This window comes from Bombus huntii, chromosome 18 (assembly GCF_024542735.1).
Source record: "Bombus huntii isolate Logan2020A chromosome 18, iyBomHunt1.1, whole genome shotgun sequence".
Classification (NCBI taxonomy): Eukaryota; Metazoa; Arthropoda; class Insecta; order Hymenoptera; family Apidae; genus Bombus; species Bombus huntii.
Genome location: NC_066255.1, coordinates 5539523 through 5557767, shown reverse-complemented (window position 1 = coordinate 5557767; position 18245 = coordinate 5539523). Strand labels below are relative to the sequence as shown.

The window sequence follows — 18245 nt, the reverse complement described above, 5'->3', positions numbered from 1 at the left end:
CACTAACGAGACGAACCTGCAGCCATCTATCGACACGTCCTTCACGTACTTCTTCCTCCCCGGTCTTGAGATTACGTAAGTCTTTACTTGTCGCGCTGTACAATTCGCCGCCACATGTCCAAACTCGTTGCATTTGAAACACTTCATACCTTTTCCTTTCTCCGGGCACTTAACCCTTAGATGATCCTCACTACCGCAAATGGAGCATCTTCTTTTCTTCATTGCGTCTACAAATTGACTGGGCTTCCCGTTCTTCTGGGTTTTAGCCGGCTTCACAATCGACTTTGCTCTGCGATTCTTCTGCTCTTCGTACATCACTAACCTCTTCCTCAACTCTTTGATTGACGTAGCGCCGTACAATACAGCCTTATTGTTCTCGCCGTCTATTATTCCATCCACTATGTATTCCACCTTTGCTTCCTCCTCCATGTCCACATGGCTGGCTATTTCGAGCATGCGGTACATGTAGGCCAAACATGCTTCATCACTCTCCTTTTTTGTTTCTTCAAGTTTCTGATGTACTTGCCTACTGTTGACTTTCCTCGAAAATTCTTTCACTAGCCCCCTCTTCAACTCACGCCAAGTCCTGGCATGACACTCGAAGCTCGCGAATATTTTCGCTGATCCCTTCAGCAGCTTCCTGGCGTAGACTGCCTTCTGCCCATCCGACCACATGCACGTATCAGCGACTTCCTCGAACGACTCGAACCATCGTTCGACATTTTCACCTTTGTCGCCACTAAACGACTCTAATGCATCTTCGACGTCTCTAAAACTCAGTGTCGAACCAACGCATGCCCTTCGACAACATTCGTCACGGTCCTGATACACCCTTCGCGTATCTCTCTTGTATCCTCTTGCGTTTTTCTTGTCATCTTCATCCTCACTTTCGTCGTCGCTTTCTTCTTCCGACGATACGTCGTTACCATCCATGGCCGCTTGTAGCCGTGCGCGTAATTCTACTTTTCTTCCCGTCGTTTTTAAACCCAAACTAGCGAGGCGCTCCTTCAACTCCTTCGTATTCATTTTCTCAACATCTTCATCTTCGTTACAATCGCGCTCAGCTCTCTGTACATTTTCTAAATCTCGTTGACCGGTTAGCTCTTCACCGCCCGTCGATCCCTTACGATACGATTGTCCAGCCCTACACGCCCGATTCAGCCTTGCAATCAGCACTGACCTCGCACCCGATATAGGGAGGTTCATTCGCGCGAGCTTACTCCTCAGCTCCTCCAGCGTCGAACCCTCTTCACCCGACAATCGCTCGTCCCCGACGTTTGCCATTTTTCGCACTACACAAACTTAAACCGTCAACGATATCGTCTTTTACCGCACCGCGTACCGGTAAATTCACAACTAGCTCGAATAGCTCTGTTAAACCGTTTCGTTTTCTGTCTTGTCCAATCCCGGACGAGCCCCCAAAAATATGTAATATCGTGATATAATGTGTTTAAAAAGAGTGGACAATAGAGATGTTAATCAGACAGAAAAAGACGATTGTTGTTCAACCTGAACTATTCACGCCAAACGCACAGAAAACAACGCAATCCACACTCTCTCGGCAACGCCACTCGCAACCTCTGTCTCCGCTCAGCTCGCACTCTGCTTCTCGACTCGCACGCTGCTTTTCCGCTCGCACGCTGCTTTTCGACTAACGCTCTCGTCGTTGCCGCATTCTGTTGTCTTTTTCCTAGGCCCAACGCACACGTGTTTTGCAGACGCTCGTGGCCAGGGTCACGTAGGTCTTTTCCACGAAACTATGCACTTGAAAAGACCGATGACACATTGATGGGCCCGACGGCGCCTCGGCTCTCGCGACATTGTTCATAGTTCGCCCGATATTTCTTAGGCCTTTCGTCCACGATACTACATATATATATATATATATATATACATATACCATATACTCAAAGCACAAATTGAATAAGAAATATTGTTCACATGAACACTATCTCTTTTGTTCGAAAAAATACTAACGCTCTGCAAGCAAAACACAACTCTTCAAAATCGTATACTTCCTTGGTGACATTGTGAAGTATGTATAAATTAAAAGAAAAAAGGAAATAGAATAGTAAAACTTACATAAAGTTGTCAGTGTGTCGTCGTGAATTGATATCGTGTAATTCCTGAAGATATTTGCGACGACGTTCTTCTTCATAAACGCGTCGCATATTTTCCGCGCTTCGACGAGCGAGCTCTTCTTCGCTCAATGGTTCTTTTGCCTCTGTACGCACTGGTGAACGATAGTGAATTGTCACCTCACCCTCCACATAACGCCTCGGTGATTCTAGAATAGAGAGCGTTTGTTATTATGCCTCGATATCATTCGTTTCTTTTTAATTCGAGTACGTATTCTTTCGTTTAATGTTATTAATCGGTTACTTATGCTTTCGATTATGTACTATACTCTATGTAGGAGAATATTAGGCACAAAGAATCGAAATTAAGGATTTATTGTATTTCAATGAACAGATTGTTCAGAACATTTATTTATCAATTGATTTTCTTAGTACTTTATTATTTGTCGAATTATTTGTTTGAAGATATTATTTATTTCAATTGTTGATTCAGCTCTTTTTATTTACAAAATCATATTAGGCTATTAGCATCACATATTAGGTGACTATAGAACGTGGAAAAAATATATTAAAAAATCATATATTTATAAATCCCCCATCTTTTTACGTGTTGTTTAATTTTTATTACAAATAAATGATATATATCATTTATATATATCATAGTTTTTGCAAGAATTAAAACTAGTTTCACTGAAATTGATTTTTATCATTAATTTTTAACTTAATGGTTATAGAAATTTCTGGTTAGATGATGACGGTTAGCTATTGAAAAGAAGATTTACAAATATTTTACATAGTAACTGTTTTAGAAGTGATAGATTAGAGAACTTTAAATTCACGATCACTGAATCCTTCGAAATGTAAAATTGATTTTTTCCTGTACATACCTATCCGACAATTTGGAAAACTGAGTTATAATTCTAACTTAATAATACAATTCTATGACTTTTTTTTTTTAAATTACCATTTTTTTTAAATTATGATTACTGTATTATCTTTAAATACTACTGAGTTTATCGTTTATATAATGAAAGTTAAATTTCCCTAAATGTATACATATGTATGTTTAGTGTCAAGTTTTAAATAATCTTTAATGTTCAATATTATGCAACGGATTCGAATCAAATTCTTCGAAATCTAGACAAAAAATGACAATCATTACATTTAATGGCATTACATGGAATGTGTTAAGAAATGTGACAAAATAGATATCACCCAAATCTAAAGTGTACGTTGTTATCATGCTCGAAATCAATCAAATGGAATATTAAGCCAACGATATCATTCTTCCTTGACTAATATTAAATTGAAACATACGCCGTCGCTAATGAAATGTCTACTTCGTGTATTGGTATACATATATCATAAGGACATATGGAATTAACGCGTAAATTATGACCATTAACCTGTTATATATGACAGTATACATACATATATCCTTTATGTACACGTATGACATTCTAGTCATTAATAGCCATTAATAATATATTGTATATGCATATTGTGAATATATGTATATATATATCATGTATATATTATAAGTATTGTAAAGTTATGGTCAAAGAAGTATCAATTATCTTGCTAATAATTTAATCACTTTAATTACTTTTATATTTTAAAATACATTATATTTTATTATTACGTAGTACAAGTATTTTATATCTATTACATGGAACAAAAGGAAGTAGTAGATTATTATGAGAAATCAAGGTATAGAGAATGCATTTCTTGCTAAATAACTTTTATTTGTCATACCATGAAATGCTTTTAATAACTAAAAGAATTATAGAAATAAGATATAGTAAGTCCGCTTTTTAATTTTTATAATTTCATGTATGCACTCTATTGTATAAACAAAAACGTGATTTGATGCAAGAAAGAGCTAATGGAAAATTATAAAACGACTTCGAATAATCTGACACAATTACGATAAATTGAAAAAGGAGAAAAAAGAGAGATATCAAAAAATAAAAAAAATGTATAAAAATATATAAATATATTCATGAAAACAATTAAAAAAAAGAAAATCTAAAAATAGAAAAAAATTATTGATCGGGAGGAATTTGAAGTAGTTGTGATGAAGTAGTTCACGATTCTAACCTTTAAAACCACAGCTGTTGCGATATGATTACATTATCTTATATTTCTAAATATCAATGAATTAAATATAAAAATATCTTCACAAATAATGAGTATTGACAAAAACGGCTTAACTTTTTCTTCAGACTTGTTAGAAAAAATTTTATCAAAATCGATGACCCAACGATTTTGACTTTTCCTTGTTCGTATTAGGTGCTTTAAACTCTAGACGATAAGGAAGATGAATTTGAAAATTAATTCATGTAATAAAGTTTCGTTTGACTATATCATTATAATATTGTTATTTCTAAAAGCATTATTCATATTGCCATTAATCATATTGTGTACTATACAAATGTAAATTACAAACATTAATAGTCGTAATTAAAATTAAAAATTGAAAAACTGAAAATTTGATTTCTTTTTAGCCTCATCTTCATCTCTAGGAACCCAACTTTTTGGGTCAATTTTTATACATATTTGAAGTACTTATTGAATAGAGTTCTAATAAACCATTCAATGTGTTTTGAATTATGTCTATAATTATGCGTTCGTAGCAGCATGTGCGCTAGTATAGTTGCTTGTAGTATAAGCTAGTATAAGCAGTGCGTTGCTTCACGGCAGCCGAATAAAATGACACCTGACCCAAATCTATGTAAACTATATAGTTTACATACGTCGAAATTTGCAATGTTTTTTGTATAATGATTTTTACGCGCGAAGATTCCTAAACTCAAAATTGGTGTAGTCGTACTCTATATTCAATAAGTACTTCAAGTACGTATAAAATTCGACTTAAAAAATTGGGTTTCCAGATTGGTGAAGACCGAAAAATTCCAACCTTTTTTTTAAAAGCAAGGACCGTGAATGATGCTTAAATAATTAAAATATATTGATGTACAGATAGATTAACATTCTACTAACGATATGCAGATAGGCGTCTCTTCTTTCGTGGCGTTGCGTTACGAAATATAAGATTTAAATATTTTAGTGAGAAATAATCATACGTAATTTTACAGTTATTAAGCCATTATAGCATAGACAAATTTTATACGTTTCAATTTATTGGCAATTTTTTTATTTAGTTAGAGATAAATTAATCAGAAAGGAATTCAGTAGAAATTGGTCGATTTTGAACCTTATTACCAACGAAAATTTCCTTTATGTCCTTATACCTTTTGAGGATTATAAAGTGTATAATTATTTACCCAGCGCGCGGTGGGGGAGGTTGTGAAACATTGCTATCTGTAATACTCACCTAATTATTTAGGTATATAAGTATTTTGAAATTTCCCTCTTCGGGTGATCAAGTTCTTCATAGGTTGATGTTAAGTATTTTTAGAACAAAGACCCATGCTTAATGCGTTCAGTCTATAGTACCATTATACTGCTTGTATGAACTCTTTAATGCAACAATGCTGAAGTTTTGACAAGATTCTTCGTTTAAGTTCAAGCGACATCATCTAGAAGAAACTTATCACGTTGTGTTCTAAAAACTAAAGTGGGAAAACGAACGAAATGAATGCTATTTTATGATAAATACTAGACTGAAATCCACGCTAAGTACTTGTAAGCGAGTAGACAAACCCGTAACTCAATCCTTCAATTTAATATACTTGATTATCATGATATAATGCACAAATAAAATCACAATAACAACTTCACAAAGTTATTGGACATCTTTCTATATTTAAAAACTCAAATGTAGAAACAATTTTATTTTTTTGACAAAGATTAAAATATTGCTCCATACAGCGAACATAATGATAATGGTCTTTATTCCCACACAACGATAATTCTATAATTTTTCAAATATATTTGACATAAACATATGAAGAACTTACCCGCTATAATTTGATATGATTACGATTGTAATAATTATTTTGTATGTTACTATTCGAAGAATAGGGAAATGTTGAAATACGAAACATTACATTAACTGGGTGAATATTTACATTACAACTCTCGCCATTACCATAATTACCATTACAGATACATTATGTATTTATCTATATGTATGTAGTCTTTTAACTTCACTTCCTATATACTATTTCGCTTGTATCAGATGTTATCATATATTACAGAATTTATTAAATCAAAACGACGCTAGTTTTCTAACTTTCCCACCGCGTGCCTCCTGGATATATTATGTACATTACAATATATGTATATATTGGAATAATCCTTTATATTAGAATAACTATCGTATTTTTGTATAAAATATGTTATTCTTTAATATTAGTAATGTAATAGTTTCATTTACATATATTATGTTAATAGTAGGGTATTTTCGCTTAAATTAGTCATCATTGAAGTACGTGCAATGATTTTAATCTTTTAATCTTTAATCTTTCAACTTGTATAAATTCATGAATTCAACGAAGAATTATTTTTCTTAAAATTCGTATAATTAAAAATTCTGATTCTAGCTAGATATTAGACTTCAATCCTCTATTACTTATGTTTGAGATCCTAGGACGAAAGGATCACAGAATGTCCGAGGCCCTGGGCTCGAAAGAACGTAGGAGCAAAGATTATTTTTCACCAGAAAGATCATTTGCCAGTAAAATGAAAGATTAACAAGGATCATTGTGTCAGTACGAAAAAACTGTGAGATTTATTTGAAATGGACTGTCATTTGAAAATGACAACGTGAGTCCGTGCTCGCCATCCATATGCAGATGCAGATTAGTTCTAAGAAATATTAACTAGAAGATAATCCTAGTTAGATAATCCTAGATTTAATCGATAGGCTTAAGATGCTTTTCTGTTTTTATCCCTAGTTTTTTTGGCTCACAACGGTGTGATAGATTTATCCATTCAATAAAATAATAACTATTGTGACCCTACCTCTGAGTATATAAATAGCAACACTGTATATAAACTGACGTGTTTGGTATGAATACCAAACGTTACCACACACGGTGCAACCCGTAAAGGCCTGCACGAGAATTCCGCGGTTCTTACATAACAAGCAATAAACCTTTATGAAGCGTCCTGACTCGATCAATACATACTGCAGGAATAGAAAATTAAACAGAAGGACAAGCTTTTAAGTTTCTGACCGTTACAGGCAACTGCCAACGAATAGCAACAGCATAAGTGTTCAGTGGCTTCATAAAGTAAGAATTTCTACAGCTTATAAACATAAATGTATAAAGGCATATAAATATAAGTATAAAAACATAAGCATATGAAGACATATATATGCGTAAGAATGTAAATGAATAAAGAGATAAAAATATAAATCCAAAATATAAGATGGGTGTAAGAAGAAATTATGACTTGGTATATAAAACTCCGTATATAATGAACGGCGAAGAATATCTGTGCGGAGCAATTTAAAATATACAGATTATCTTTTTACCATTAAGTATCATCTATATTGTTTATTATATCTACATATATTAACGCGTCTGAATACAAAAAATGGGGCTTTTGTGGAAAAATACAAAAATTCTATTTTATACATCTCATTTTGGTTTCTGATCTTTGCTGACACACATATGTCTCGTACAAACAGTGTCTCAGAATCAATAGACATTCATGAACGTTTTTGGATTCGATTCTCTCGAAATTCTTAGGGCATGCAGAACATACAACGGCTAAAGACCGGCTTTGTATGCGAAAGAAGGATAGTGGTTTAACTCACATTGAGGTCATGACACGTTTAGTTCCTACAACAGAGAGTTATACGACTTCTTAGTTCGCACAAAGAAAACTGTAATTATTTAGAGAAGAAAATTTGAAGGAAAATCGACATCGGGAAGAAGTATTAAATTGTTCGAAAATAAATTGCGATTTCTATTAGACTAATAACAACTTGCATCATATATTGGCTAACATTTCTAGCAATTATTGATCTAAAGTTCTGCTCTCTATTTGATCAAATTGGAAGAGAATAATTTAAATGTAAAAAATACTGTTCCTACTTAGAAATTAAACATAGAAATTAACCATTCCGAATTAATCAACAGAAAAAATATTTTTTTTTTACAAAACTTTGGACTTTGTTCCCATAATATAGAAGACAGGAAAATTTGCTGAATTTTAGCTGGCATATGGAGCTCTTCTTTTTTTACATCAATTCACATCAATTACGAAGTTATTAACGTCACTATGGGAGAATATGAGAGAAAAACATAATGCACACTTGAATATATTCATTGGAATTTCTATTTTCCGCGAAGCTTCACGCATTTAGGATAATGTAAAGTTAGGTAATCCGTCGTTCATATTTATATAATAATAATAATTTTTTATTTCATAAAGTAGGAATCTTCTAGCAGAATATTCAAATACGAATGATAACTATGCTATCTCTCATGCGCAATGACTAAGTAGAACGTCAATGTTTCACTTTATGTCAGATCAGACTATGAATATACATATTTTGAATTAATATTTATTAATCTTTACTCAGATAAACCATATATTTCCAGTAATTTTTAATAAACAAAAGACACAATAAATTTCTTCATTTTATATTAAACAATTAAGTATAACTTAATAAATTCTAGTCAAATATTATAAGTATTAGAATTTCGTTGATAGATCAATTTTTTCTAAATACGATAAAATTTAATTTGTGATTCTGATGCGACTGTAAACAACGAATTAAAAAAATCTTTCAACAAATATCACTTTTAGTAGACTGACCACATACACACACAATAAATCCCTTTTTTCACGAAATACTTTATTACTACATATTCAAGAATATATGAAGGTAATGCAGATTTCCTAACCTCAAAAAAGGAAAGAAAGAAAGGTCATAAACTAGAAGTAATACAAAAATGTTGTCTGTATACAGGATGAAATAAGAAACAGTTACTGTGATATTACATCAAAGCGTAAGCAATCGATGCAAATGAGTGACGTGTCAACTACCTAGACTCATCCCTGAGTCTGCTTCTTAAGCGTTTACTACAATGGACACCTTTGTTCAAAGGGTTGCGAAAATTTATTTACGAATTGGAGGCGAAAGTACTATATGCACGACGCGCGTATATCCGTAAGGGTCAGCGAGATCACACAACTGATAAAGCGAATGCAACTGTAGGCTAGATTTGGTGAACACGAGAGAATCACAGATTGCGCGTGCGTGTACTAATACGAGTCAACGTTTAGACTATTGCGAATTGCGAGGCACATGCTAACTATAGTTATATATAAGTGCTAACTGGATTAAAATACCAACTAATGCAGTTCTGATGCTTCGAAGATATTTAATATCTCTATATTGTTTTCTATTTCATTAATGATTCTTTACAATGTTGTTATTAACAGTTCCACACTCAATGTTCAACATTCGCATTCATTTCCAGCGCTTAATGTTACATGACATTGTACTTTAACGAGTTATTAATTAATTAAATGATCGATCTAACTGTTTTCAGTAAAAGGGGACACTTAACTTTTAATGCATTATGTCTTCTTCATAAAATTACCCGAAATAAAGCTATGTCCATTAATAATAATTAATAAAAAAATAGTTGAAAATCGTAGAAAAAAACAATGTATTTGTTGATTTTCTGATTGTAATGTCGTTCTATAATTAAACTGAATGTAATATAACGTAATTGAGGATGAAGACGATCTGTTAGGTTCAAAAATGTAAGATTTTCATAAAAATAGCTCAAGTTGACAAAGTTTTGTGGAAGCTAAGGATACAATTATTAACTTTTTCGGGTCAAAGCCCAGATATTGCCCGGCATTGCGACTTTAGGGAGTCCAATACCTTCAGAAATTATGATTGGAAAGAGTTAAAAGAAACAATATTTTAATATCTTTAATATTCTAACATCATGAAGGATAATATTTTGAAGATCTTAAAGAAGATAAAGGGACACATATTTAACTCTAAAATCAAATCAGAAGACAGCTTTAATAACGTTAGTATTGAACATAACAATGTACTGAATTTTAAAACTGCTTCCCCAGAAAAGACAAGAAATGTGTCTTATCGAAGTCTTCTTTTGCAGTCTTCAATTTTCCTCATAAGCTAAAAAATTTGATGCCGAAGAACTTTTGAAATTGAGGCTTTAATCATGTCAATCTCATTTAATTCCTTGTGGTCCTAATTCAAAAAACCTTCAACATTATATCTGCTCCAGGCGTATCGCGTATTTGTTAATAATGTTACGAAGCAGACTCATAACGTTTTCTGCGGCTCACGATGTTAACCATACACCGTATCACGACACGTCGGTTTGCCCACAATAACCAACATTTTGGAGCTCTCGACGTTAGCTATACGTCGGTTCGTCCCCCCGCTTAAATCCTTCGGCTACTGATGCGATTAACAACACTGGGTCAGCTGTACGAACAATTTCGTAACCCAGAAATAACGCATCATACATAACTATATTGTCTTTATTGAAACAAAAACATGATTATATATTATATACTTTTTTATTTTCATTATCTAACTAGTATAATGTAAATAATTAATTCGAATTAATTAGGTGTAGTACATTTAAGTACATATCAAAAACCCCTAACTTTACCGTTAATTATTAAATAATAGTTATATAACCTTCGATATTATTATTACTCTTTTTTGACTGAGAATCAAACTGAAATTAAATCTGTTACAATCAATGAAAACAATGAATAAAATATTTTTTACGCAAAGTACCTTACATGACATTTTTTACATATTCTACAACTAGAATTTTAAATTTTATACTATGTTTACATTATAAACCCAAAATGACAATGAACCATTTTCCGTTTAAAGTTTTTTTAAATATCATTAAAAACTTGAAAATAGACAAATGGATTTTTAAATTGTAACTAAAAATATTTTTAGCTTTTTATTACAATATCCATTCCCAAAGTGACACATCCAAATACACCCACATACACATTAACGTGTTGTATAATGGAAACGTCAAATTCAATAATACTTTATTTCAATTTAAATTGATATTTAAAAACTATATTAAACTTAAATGTATGTATATATATATGTATATATATATATATAATATATATATATATATATATATATATATATATATATATATATATATTTAAGTATTATTAATTTAAGTATTATTAAAGTAAAGTTATTAAATAATTATATATATACATTTAAGTTTAATATAGATATAACATTAATAGTTAGTTTAATATAACATAGAAAAAGAAAATAATTGTTGCTTAATTGTTCGCAATTAAATGAACAGCAAAATTTGACGTGCAGATTTAAGAGAGAAAAGGTGGGAAAACTTGTGGTACAAATTATGTGTAAACGACCAATGCGTTTCGGTCTGATGAATCTCTGACCCGCTATAAGATATTTCACCATCATGATTACATTTATTTCCTGAACTGTGTTGAAACAAAATACACTATATATATAATACATCTATCTTTAACGAATACAGTGAATAACTTTCTTGAATGAATTAAGGTATTAAATTTGCAAAAAACGAATAACAGTAATGACGCTGCATGGCCTATTAAATATCGAATTTTATATACGAGAAGAAACGAAACAACGACAAGATGAATGATTCGCCCATTTAATCATTTAAATTTAGTTTAACCGAATAATTATTTGTAGGAAATCTAAAAAGTAGTATCAAACATGACATATCATTCAATATGATAAAGAGTACAAAGAAACATATTTTTTGTAATTTGATTCAGTTTCAATATTCACAATAATGATATTTATGCTAAACCATATAATTTTATCTTGTTTTAAATTATCTTATCGTAATATGTTAACGGCCGTTGACGTAACAGTACGTTTCCTCATAACAAAGGTATAGCCAGAACACAATGTAACCAGTATTATTAGTGAAATTTTACAAATCATATCTGTTTGTAGTGAAACGAATAAAATTCTCAAAGTAAATTTTATAAATTAACATCGTCTGATCAACCTATTTCAACTAAAATTATAAACTTATTAAGAAAGAGTCTATAACCTATAATTTCCAACTTTTTGATTCGTTTATATTATTAGTTGATAAATTATTGTACAGGAGAGTTTAGCTACGCCAATTATCAACGGAGAAAAAGAGAATGTCTTGTATTTATTTGAATTAGTGATAGCAAGAAAACACGCGCACGCATTCTTCAATTTCTTAACCTTGCTTTAATTAAAAAAACATATAAATTTCTACATTAGAATTTCTATAAAATTACTATCTGTGAATGTGTTAATTAATATGTTCTCATATTTTAAAATATACCAAAACTTCAAGAAAAGGGTTCCAGAACCTTAATACCATTTCCTCACATTATATGTTATATTAATATTGTATTAATATTATATTACAATACCAATTACTATATACATATATGTATACCAATATTTGTTATATTATTTAAGATGATATCATAATATCCTCCAATCATCCAATCCAATCATAATATCCTTTTCTATCGCGAAAAGTATTCTTAAAATCGTCCACAAACGCTTTAAATTGATATCAACGAACAAATAAAAATTTCACTCTTAAACCAACCAGAATATCGTACAAATATATTTACTTTCCCTATTGTAGTTAAACTGAATACGTAACCGGATGTATTCATCTTCGTTGCAAACGAGTGATATCTTCCTCTATCTTCCTCTGTCCCATTCCTGTTTTAATATCATATACAATTGAAATCCTCAATAAAACACGAAGAAAAGGATAATTTCCCACTCTTGCTTTAGTATCCTATACGGCTAAAATCTCCATGTTTATCATCATTAAAGCATCACTTTCCTCTCCTTAGATATTACATCTTCATTATCACAAGTGGATATACTTACGATCGAGAAATATCCAAACGTTTAGTAACGACAAGAAAGGCAGGAAGGGAGAGAAGAAGAAGAGAGCGAAAAGAAGAGACGCGCAGAAGACGATCCTAACGGTACCCCGGATATTTATAGCAGAAAAAGAATTACTTCAGAAAAATTATGCGCATGTTTACTGACTGTACGGAATCGGCCCGTAAACCGAGGGAAGCGTGCTTCCGCTCCTAGCTTGTGGTCCGCTGATCAAATTCATATGATCGAACAAAGAGGCCCCGCAACTTCTTCCTTGAGACGTCTCGAGCTCAGCCACCTGTGAACTTTGCTCAAAATTTGTCTTGGAACCACTTGTTCGTAGATCGCTTGTCGAGTTCTTGTAATTAGACATCAATTGTGGCGATTGTAGATCCTTCGTCATAGTTAAATCCTCGTAGGATTTATGTAAATCTTGTTGGTTCGCTGAATGCTCCTTCGTCCGATGAGATTGTTCCAAATTACATCTCCGAGGATAATTTCCACTTTCAGACACAGCTACCACCCGCCATTCGTCAAGACAGGAAGTTTTTTGAGATTTCTTTTGCTTACAGATTATGTCTCGTCGATTGTCATCGTGGGAACATTCGTCCTGAATGTTAGTCGTCTGACCTTCTATAGGGCGATCGTAATTTCGAACGGGAGACGCGTTCATCGTGTTCAACTGTTTCCTCTCAAAAGCTTCTATTTCTTCGTACTTTTCGTTCACTCTGAACAAGTCCAAAGGAGGTGGCACTTTTGCTATTTTCACTCTTCGTAAAGTTAAGCTCGTTGGTTCTCTGCAACTATTTGGTAGATCGACCTGTGACGCGAAATATCTGCGAGTCTTTTTGTTTTCTTGTCTGCCTTGTTCGTTTGGGATGTTCATTAATAATTCAGATTTTGTTCCTGACTTCGAATCACATTGAAGGGATACATTTGTTGCTAAATTATTCGTAAAATTATTATCCGAAGAATTCGACATTTTTTCGTAAAAAGATAAATTTGGTAGGGATATGCAAAGATTTTGTAAAGAATCCCATCTATTTGTCGCTCGTGAAGTGAATTTATCTTTCATCCAAGTTTTGTCTTTATTAAATGGCGTTCCATTCGATCTGTTGGTCTCAGAAATGGACAAGTCCGATCCTACGATATTGTCTACTAATTTGTAATTGTCCTGTAATCGATACGAATATTTGGAATCTTCAGGTTCTATATTTACTTCTTGTTCCTTTAGATTTGAAATATACACATCTTTATTTTGATTTTTGCTCAAGGACTCGTATTTCTCAGATTTATTAGTTTTGTTTGTTTCTTGCCGCTGTTGAAGTATATCCTTTGTCGTATACTTGATATTGGTTTGAGAATTCGAAAGTTGATCAAGTTTTTCATTACTACCACTAATTTTACCTTCTTCATTTTGATATTTACTCTCGTTCTTATATTCCAAGTTATGTTGATAACACGTCCATGCATTTGATTCGTATTGACTAACTTTATCACATTGTTTAACATCATCTAAATCATACTTGGAATTATCCATAGAATTGAATTTTTGGCTAGGTACTAAACTGTTATTTAGAGTAGAATTTTTCATAGAAACTGCATTATGTAAGCCCGTAGATTCGTTCACTCGACATACCTCATTTCCTGATTCAATGTTCACTAACAATTTTCCATTTGTCGTGGTCGACATAATGCGTCCATCTTCCATATGATCCACGTTTACCGAACTCTTCGAACAACTGGTCTTGTGAGAGAACTCGCTATTGCAAATATCTTCCTCGACCTCAAGAGTGGTGACGTTCGATTGACACCTAGATTTCCTGTCGTTGCTACTTAAGGATGACTGATTGCTCTGACTGGTGATAGTTTCTGTACTTCCGAATCCGTTATATTTCAATGTCGAGCTGGGATTTTTGTTCTCAAGTTCCTTGGGAAAGTCACTAATATAATTGGTCGCATCGTCGTCTGGTGTGCTGGAGAAGAACTTTCTTCTCAAGTATCTGTTGCGCTCGAAGATCTCGTGCAGTCTTTCTCTGGTTCCACTATAAGCAGGCTCGTTGTCGTAGATCCTATTGTAAATCTGTGCGAAGCTGCCCTCGTTGAAAGAGTTTTGGGATCGATCTGATCGAAGCAACGAACTATGACATGTCTGATATTCATCGGATTCTTGAGTATTTACATTTTGACTTAAAGTTTTATTACAATGAAGAGAAGTATAATCTTCCTGCGTGTCATGCTGAAGATTCCCTTGATCGTAATCATAGAAAAAATAAGTTCTTTCGAATTCTGTCTTCGGTCTCCAGTTCCATCGATATGTCTCTCCAGTATTATATTTTGAAAATTCATTGTTTCCTTGAAAATCTTCGTTCAATTCGTTACTAGGTTCTATCCAAACAGATGTTGCTTTTTGCATCTGAGGCATCGAATATCGATAATAATTATATCTCAATGGTTGCCGTCTAGGATGACGATGGTTATTCAAGCGACATAGTTGTTCCAGATCATTTATTTCATTGGTGAGAATGGTCCATTGAGGACTCTTCTCTAGGTCGTCGACGCGTGGTAAGTTTGCATTTGACATTTTCACTTTTTTTCGAGAAGTCTTTCAGTGTTCGAACATAACACTGTTCGTTAAGGATATTTGCACATTGTCACCTTACATTTGCGAATAAAAATGCTACAAAAAGTATGCACTGTTTAATTGTAGAGGATTTTTTCGAGGGTATGACAAGATTATACGCTTACGAATTTCTATGAAATTGGTAGAAATTTGATTCTTCAGGCATTTTGTATTACTTTTATTATATTAGATTGTCCCAACAATTTCTTTCGTTTTTCTAAAATTTTTCGTTGTTCTATTACTACAAGATGGGTCATACATAATTCCACAAAATAATATAAAGCAAAAAATGTTGTGTATCTGTTATTTCCTTATAAAACGAAAGAAACATTCGGGACAACTTAATACTTATAGTAATTTAATTGTATTTATATCATTTGAATTTTACTTTTACTACATGTATTCGTATTAAGTTGGTACATATGGAATGCCATTTTCCAAATAAAATGTTAAACACAAGTAGTTTCTTCAAAAAACTATATAGTTAATCAAAGTAATTTCTACACTAATTCAATGCATTTTCCCAACAATTATAATTTGTAAATTACAAGTATAATAAGAATTACCAATTCTAAAGTTAAAAAATTCTTAAATATAGATATCAAAATAATTTATGGCTTAAAAATTGTTTGGTTAGTATGAAGGATGAACTAAGAACACCTTAGTCAAAATTAAATTTATGTTACCAACAATTTGCATAACATACTTTCTAAATCAAAACTCATATAGGATAAAAGGTACTTTTCAAAGAAGATATTATCGACTTCGAAAAACGCTAAAGGGTATGAAATAATTTCTATTTTATTTGTATTTTAGTTAGACACATATGCAACAACGGTTAATATAAATAAATATATCGTAACCTTCTCAAAAGCGGCGCAAAGTGCCGTAAAATGGTTCTAGTACACTAACAATTTTCAACTTATTTATATTTACATTATTCAAATTTTCGAGAAGGTTGCAATATTCTTAGTATGCTCTTTAGTAAGTAAATAAGTGAGCTAGCCGTTATTGTATATGTGTCTAACTAAAATACAAATAAAATAGAAATTATTTCATACTTTTTAGCGTTTTTCGAAGTTGATATTTGTTTTGAGGGAAAATCTTTTATTTTACATTTTTTAGTATCAAATGATCAATATTACACGACCAACGTAAAATATTTTTCATTGTCATTGATAATGCCATAATTTATTTCTCTCTATTTATTATTTATTTCAATTTTAATTATGACTAATGAATGAAATATTGCGAAACCCCGCATGCGAATAAGGAATCAATCAACTGTGCTTCGCCACAGATATTGTATCTCAAATAATGATAAAAAAGTATATTTATATAACTTAACAGTGTGTCACATATCATTTCGCAGTAAAAGTAGACTTATCTCAAAAACGAAACCGTAGAATAATATTTCCTCTTAGGGAAGCATAAATTGAAGCCTATATTGGGAAACGGAATTTCAAACCCTTCGCTCAGATCATCTTTGAAATCATCTCGAGATGATCATCAGTCTAACAATTGCAGAGCAATCATTAAACATGCGTAAATGAAATTAATAACAACGAGCTATTGTCATTGTTAACTATAACAAGGAAAAATTGGAGAAATTTTGCAAACGGGACCGATCGATGGACTATTTATAAAAGATGCAAAAAGTTTTATTTCGATAGCTTGATCCAATCCTGAGTAATCGATGAACATACATACAAATTGAATTTTTGCACAAGATTATTAGTAAAATTATTCGTATTAATAATTGCATTCCTTTCGACTCAATGAAATACATATATGTATGACATTTATTTTATGAAAATGATTCCTGTATACGAAAAGCATAATAAGAGCGTTATTGTTTCCCTCCCTTTCTTTGTTAGTTCAGTTTTCTAACGTAGTTCGGTATACCATCATACGAGAATCCAGGTAGTTCAATGATATTTTTGTATTTAATTTATTTATTATTTATAATATATTAATATATCTATTATACAGAAAGATTGTAATGAAGTACTTCAACTCCCACTACGAAGGTTTTGAAGCCAGAGACGTCGCGTTGAAGAGACGGGACTTGTGACCATGGGAAAGAGGGAATGTTTGTCATCAGGAATGGACGGAGAAAACCAAACTGAAATTTGGGTGACGAAACTATCAAACAATAATTATCGATCATAGAAAATCGAGATGAAGTGGTATCGGAAAGACAAAGCACTATTAGATTTGGTTTGACTGATATCTAATTGAATCCGAGTGTCACAGAAGTGCACAGAGTAGTTGATACCGCAAGTGAAAATAAGACGACCACTGGAATTGGCTTAAATGTGGAGGCAAATCAACAGGTCCATATAGAAGAATATTTAAGTGCACATGAAACGTGGAGTATATTAGAATAAGTCCACTAGCTAGAATCCAGAATACGGATTATGCGACTAAAGAACGAGTTTTATCATCTAAAAATGAAGAATAATAAAAACCTGCCTGCTTATTTGACCAGAATTAAAATAGCCGCGATGAATAATATTTGATAAAATATAAGCGATGAAAACGTAGTATATAGATACTTTATTAACCGATTTTCCGTATAGCTACGAAAACCTAAATATGCAATTAACACATTTACAAGACGGTAGATTCGCTCCAGTTGAAGTAAAAAGAGTGCTATTGATTGAATGTAATACGAGGATGTCAAGAG

The 18245-nt window shown here is 32.3% G+C and overlaps 1 protein-coding gene across 1 annotated transcript in view; it reads right to left on the bottom strand.

Moving 5' to 3' along the window:
- The window catches only part of LOC126875523 (uncharacterized), a 422308-nt gene that overhangs the window by 36204 nt on the left and 367859 nt on the right, over positions 1 to 18245 (bottom strand). Inside the window, exon 25 of the mRNA XM_050638500.1 lies at positions 2083 to 2287. Within this exon, the coding sequence (XP_050494457.1) occupies positions 2083 to 2287 (205 nt within the window). The remainder of the gene's footprint in view (positions 1 to 2082; positions 2288 to 18245) is intronic.